The sequence below is a fragment of the Eleutherodactylus coqui genome, chromosome 8 (genome assembly GCF_035609145.1).
Source record: "Eleutherodactylus coqui strain aEleCoq1 chromosome 8, aEleCoq1.hap1, whole genome shotgun sequence".
NCBI lineage: Eukaryota > Metazoa > Chordata > Amphibia > Anura > Eleutherodactylidae > Eleutherodactylus > Eleutherodactylus coqui.
The window spans coordinates 169,575,809-169,581,490 of NC_089844.1; the positions used below are offsets into that span (position 1 = coordinate 169,575,809).

At 46.3% G+C, this 5,682-nt stretch overlaps 1 protein-coding gene across 1 annotated transcript; it reads left to right on the forward strand.

The window, feature by feature from the left end:
* Nucleotides 1-2,813: 2,813 nt before the first annotated feature.
* LOC136578011 (sulfotransferase 1A1-like) lies at nucleotides 2,814-5,230 on the forward strand. The gene is made up of 3 exons (XM_066577917.1): nucleotides 2,814-2,936; nucleotides 4,749-4,929; nucleotides 5,012-5,230. Exons 1-3 carry the CDS (start codon nucleotides 2,814-2,816, stop codon nucleotides 5,122-5,124), a joined length of 417 nt encoding a protein of 138 aa, XP_066434014.1. The 3' UTR covers nucleotides 5,125-5,230.
* The last annotated feature ends 452 nt before the right edge of the window (nucleotides 5,231-5,682 follow it).

Below are 5,682 nucleotides of genomic sequence, written 5' to 3' on the forward strand. Positions count from 1 at the left end.
CTAAGACAGGGGTGTCAAACTCATTTTCACCGAGGGCCATATCAGGCTTATAGTGACCTTCAAAGGGCCGATTGTAAGACAGTATAGTGAGGTCCTGTTCACACCAGCGTATTTGCGTACAAAATATGCAGTGAATAGAAGCCATTGATTTCAATGAGTCATTCACATGAATATAGATTTTCACAAAGCATGTCCTATTATGTTACATACTACGCACCGCAATAGGCCATTAAAGTGAATGGGCCGCGCACATACATGGTGAATGCGCAGGAAACCTGTGTATTCACTGCTTATTTGCGCGCTCTTTCAGTGGGCCTATCTGCGTTTTTTTTTTCCTCTATTGCGGAAATACGCAGTGTGTTTGTACGACCGAAACACTATTACGCCCTCGTGAACGAGCCCTAATGGTGACACCCTCACCTCCCTCCCCCCCCTATAGTGGTCGCAGTAGTCATAGTGACTCTCATAGTAGCCCCAGTAGTAACAGGGTACCCCCACAGTAATAGTAACCCCCCATAGTAATAAATCCCCGTCAGTAATATTAACCCCATAACAATATTAACCCCAACCCATATACTTCCTCCTTGCTGTCAGCACCACTCCCCCTCTGCTCGCGCTGAGCCTGGATGCACACTGACGTCAGTGTGTAGCCTGGCACACTTCCTCCCTGAGTCCTCTCCTGCGGAACTGAGGAGCAGAGGACTCAGGGGAGGAGGATCCTGGCTGCACACTGACGTCAGAGTGTGCGCCAGAATCAGCGCTGCCAACGTGATTTCCAGTGGGGAGCTATGGCACCCCAGCTGGTAATCACTACAGTGGTGAGCGTCTGTCGGCACGCCGCGAGCCACATAAAATGAGGCAGCGGTCCTTGTGTTTGATAACTGTGCCTTAAAGGCACTCTTTTTTTTTTTTTGCTTCTTCTCCAACTTACAAAAAATCCTAACTCTTATTTTTCCAACAATGTGGCTGTCTGAGGGCTTATTTTTGTGGGGCAAGTTATATTTTTCAATTCTACTATTTTTAATGTATCATTCACATTAATGTAAACATTTATATATGGTGTAAAATGGAAGAAGACACAATTTCAATATCTTTGTTGGGAGGGAATTGTTTTTACAGTGTACACACAGCGGCAAAAATTACATGATAACTTTATTCCGTGGGTCAGTAGGATTACGACGATACCAAATTTATACATATATAATTTTATTTTTTTATTTTTTTTTTGTGGGATGAACTGCAGATTCTATTGATACCATTTTGGAGTTCATACGACTTTTTGATCACTTCATTAAGTTTCTACTTGGAGATGGGATGACCAATAGAAGTGCAATTTTGCCTTTTTTTATTTATTAGTATTTAAATGTTTATTATGTTCACCATGTAGTGTTGATGTGAGGAGAGAGAACCGACCCCAACTTCTTAAAAAAAAAAAAAGCAGGTACCCAATCACAATACAGGTGTTTTTCTGTGCGGCCATCCGACTCTAGGATCACCGCACAGAGGTGCTTGATTGTGACACCCATGCGTATGTGGGGTGTATCTAGGCTAAGCCTTTTCTGGAGTAACTGCCTGCCAAAGAGTCTGTGGGGGGACTCCTTACCCCCCCCCCCTCCTCTGGACTGTATTGATCCTGTGTATCCTCCCTACCTCTGAGCTATAGCCTGTCAGTACGTCAAGTGACTTGTGCCTGTAATACCTGTTCAAGTCTTTTTTCAGGTAAAAGTTATACTGGGCCTTAACTGTTCCTAAGGACTCGAGGTTATATATCTATATCTTTCTCTGTGTTTATTACTCCGCCGCATAGAATAATGGTATGTGGGAAAGGTTGCATCACAAGTGATATCTACTACAACACCCACACACACCACCATCATCCCCTTTATTGGCACTCCCAGCCAAAGGAGTATGGAAGCCTGGCATGCAATCTACACTGGCCTTGGCAGCATGTCATCCCTCCGGGACCAGAGCATGGCGAGTGACACGTCAGCACTTAACCTTCCCAGCTCTTCACGTTAGCCAGGTGCTCAGGGTCACCCCTCTGGAGTGTTGCACAATCTCATCACTGCGGGGCCATTCGGGACACCCTAATGCCGATTGGGCATTTGAATTCCGCTGTCAAAAGTGGTGTGACTGCTGCTTGCAGTTGTTGTGGATGGTGTCAGAGGCAGTTGGCCCTCGCTGTGTATGGAGCAGGATGGGCTCACCATCCATACAAACCCCGCCGCTGCTGGGCGTATATGTATGCCATTTAGTGTCAAGGAGTTAAGGTGGTCATACACGTTCAATAGCTTTCTCCCCTCCTGTAGACCCTGATCACCCCCTGCTCCTATACCCAGGGCCACCTCTCTTGCGTAGAGCCTGGTTCATAACTCAATGTGTTCCCTCATCAGGCCGATCACATCTCTATCTCTAGTTCGCCCTCCTTTCATGGCAGAATCAGTAACTGCTTGTCGCCTTTTCTCCCTGCAGATAATTTACGTGGCTCGGAACCCTAAGGATGTATTTGTGTCATATTATCACTTTTATCGCATGTCCTATGTGCACCCAGATCCGGGGACGCTTGAAGAATATCTAGAAGATCCTAAAAGGAACAGGTACAAGTAATGTATCCTCTCATTATGCTGGTAGCATAAGGGTTAACTCCTATAGGGGTCTGCAGTAGGGGAACTGGACTGCAGCCTTCTCTGGTGCAAGGAAATGCTTCCTCTACCAAACACATGCCAGTTACTAAACCGGTGGTCTGCAGCCTGTGAGACCCCCGCTGTTATAGAATTACGACCCTCAGCAGGCACCTTCTAGATGTCCTGTCCATGCTCATACTTGTCCTTTCTCCCATAGTTGCCTTTGGGCCATGGAGTGACCATGTGAAGTGCTGGTGGAAGATCAGACAGCAGAAGGACGTCCTCTACCTGTTCTACGAGGACCTGTTAGAGGTAGCAATAGATATTTACTCATCCTAGGTATCCATTGTGGATTAGATCCGAGTGCAGAGCACCCTGGAAATGACCAAGATAATGTTCACTTTATATTAGACAGACGGGGGTTAGCCAAATCAGTAGCTATATTGTGCACACCAGGGGCCGATCAAGGTTACCAAGGGTCTTGGCCTGTCTGGAAACTGTGGACCCCAAGGAGTCTAAAGTTCTATAATAATCTGATATTTACTACAGAGACAATACCAGAACCAAGCTCATTCCATAGATACGATAACAGAACCAAGATATCTACATACCAACATCTTAACAAGAAAAAAAGGACCCACCATGATCACATAGTATCACCATATAGTAACTAATACCACCATAGTGTTACTAAAGTAAGACCACTGCAAAGATCAGTACTGCTAATAGTGAAACTATATAAGAGCCAAATAATACCGCCATACTGTTACTGAGAAAAATACTATACAAAGACCAATATTGCCGCTATATAGTGGTAGATATCCGCTCTAGACAGGCTCTCTGCAGACCATATCAGTAATTACAGTACCGTTACCTCTAATGATAACAGGTTATGTCCTCTCTGACTGGAGTTGTTCACTTTCCCTTTTCTTCTCCATCCGACCCAGAATACCAAGATGACTTTACCAATTCCCCATAATGTCCCCTCTGTGGCCCTGCTTCCTAGTAGTGTCCCTTCTAAGGCCCAGCTTCCTATTAATGCCCAAATTTGTAATATTGCCCCATCTATGGCCCTAATTCCTAGTTGTCGCCACTGTGGCCCCAGTTACTACTAGTGTCCCCTCTGTGGCCCCATCTGCTTATAGTGCCCCTTCTTTGATTCTGCTTACTAAAGTGCCCAGCCACCACCCAATACAGGCTTCAGCCTAACAATCCCACATGCGTTGCGCTGTCTGTTGCTTGATGCTGAGCGCTCTATGTAGAGTTTAACATGTCTCCTCTCTCCCGTCTCCTGCGGTCAGTACAGTGACCCAGGAAGCAGCAATGTTATAGCACCCCTGCTGCGCAGTATGAAGGTACATTTAGTCACCGAGTAACCTTTGGTTTCATAGAATTGCACAGTCCCTGTTAGTAGTGATGGGCCGGCCGCTAACGAGCCGGCTCCTGTAAGTAAACGATGGGGGTGGGGGAAGTAGGACTTCATGGAGCGGTGCCACACACCCATAGATGCCGCTCTAAGCCCACATAACCTGCAATGATGACAGTTTTTTTCGCTTTTTGCTGAGCCAGATCATTTAGCTCAGTTCAACAAGAAGACGCTCACTGTTCAACTAGTCCCAACTGGGGTCGTTACTGCGCAGAAGAGAATTTCAAGTTATCCACTAACCACATGATAGGGAATAACTGATTAATGGGGGTCTCACCTCAATCTTGAGAACAGGACTCCCATGTCCTGCCCTCCTGTCCTTATGGGGATCGCTTCTCTCCCCGCAGTGACGTCACTCTGAATGCAGCATTGGCTGCTCATGTGCGGTCAGTACTCCATTCACTTCAATGGGGCTGATGGAAATACCCGAGCGAGAAGTGAATGTATCACTGGTATACTTATATGACCAGTCTCTTCCTTACTGGGGGGTGCAGTAACATCGCACTGAGGAGGATGGGGGACATGAGACCCATCGATCAGCAAGTTACACTTTGCCCTGTGGATAGGGAATAACTTGAAATTCTTGTACAGCTCCTTTAATGATACTCTACAAATTCTGTGCAACTTTCTTACCCTTGACGTACCCTTGGATGAGGGGTTGAGGCGGTTTTCTAAACTTCTCCATCTGCTTGGTACAGGACTCAAAACGTGAGATCAGGAAGGTGATGAAGTACATGGGGAAGTATCTACCTGAGGATGTTCTGGAGAAGATCCACCAGCGTACAACCTTCAAGACCATGAAGGAAAACCACATGGCCAACTACAGCTCCATCCCGACCCATGTTATGGACCACGAGGTCTCTCCTTTCATGAGGAAAGGTACCGTCTATTTCCGCGTTACTATTAACTACTGATAGCGTGTTACTTATGGTCACTAAATCCTGCACTTCTGCCTTTCTAGGAATTTGCGGCGACTGGAAGAACCATCTCACTGTGGCTCACAATGAATTACTTGATGCCTGTTATAAGAGGGAGATGTCTGACACCGACCTGACCTTCCGCTTCGAGGTCTGAGTCAATGACCTGCTGACTGTCTCGCTTCCATTCCCAGTCTCTGCCCGCATTGCACATGGACAGACATCCTAAAGAATACTATTACTGCCCCATGACTTCTTATCACCTTTTCTTCTTTATTTACCCCGTTCCAAAAATAAAGACATTTCATGATTTATAGCAGTGGAGGAATACGTCTTCTGGCAGGTAAATGGCAGCCAATTTGTGTACGGGTCATTGCTTAAAGTCTAGGCTGGGGGCGAGGAGGTAACAGCGCTGTCGGGCTTTTGGCAGCTTAATGACCCCCACACCTGATTAGGTCTGTAGTGGAGATTACCTTCATCATTAATACACGCACTAGCTGTCTGATGCTGCGTGCGATGTGCACCATATAGCTTTTTTACTCCTCCTCCTGGCTCCAGTGCTCGGAGTACAGCGAGTATCGGGGAGAGGAGGAGTAACGAAGCTATGCGTGTAACATTGCCAGACTGCTATTGTGTGTATTAATGATGAAGGTAATCTCTACCATGGATCAGATACCAGTTCTGGGGTGATAAAGGGAGTTCTGTTACTAGATGG

Excerpts from the sequence above, each read along its gene's own strand:
- LOC136578011 (XM_066577917.1), top strand. The coding sequence starts at position 2,814 with ATGCTCATACTTGTCCTTTCTCCCATAGTTGCCTTTGGGCCATGGAGT. Across the intron at positions 2,937-4,748 it reads TCTACGAGGACCTGTTAGAG|GACTCAAAACGTGAGATCAG; the intron begins GTAGCAATAGAT and ends TGCTTGGTACAG. Across the intron at positions 4,930-5,011 it reads CTCTCCTTTCATGAGGAAAG|GAATTTGCGGCGACTGGAAG; the intron begins GTACCGTCTATT and ends CTGCCTTTCTAG.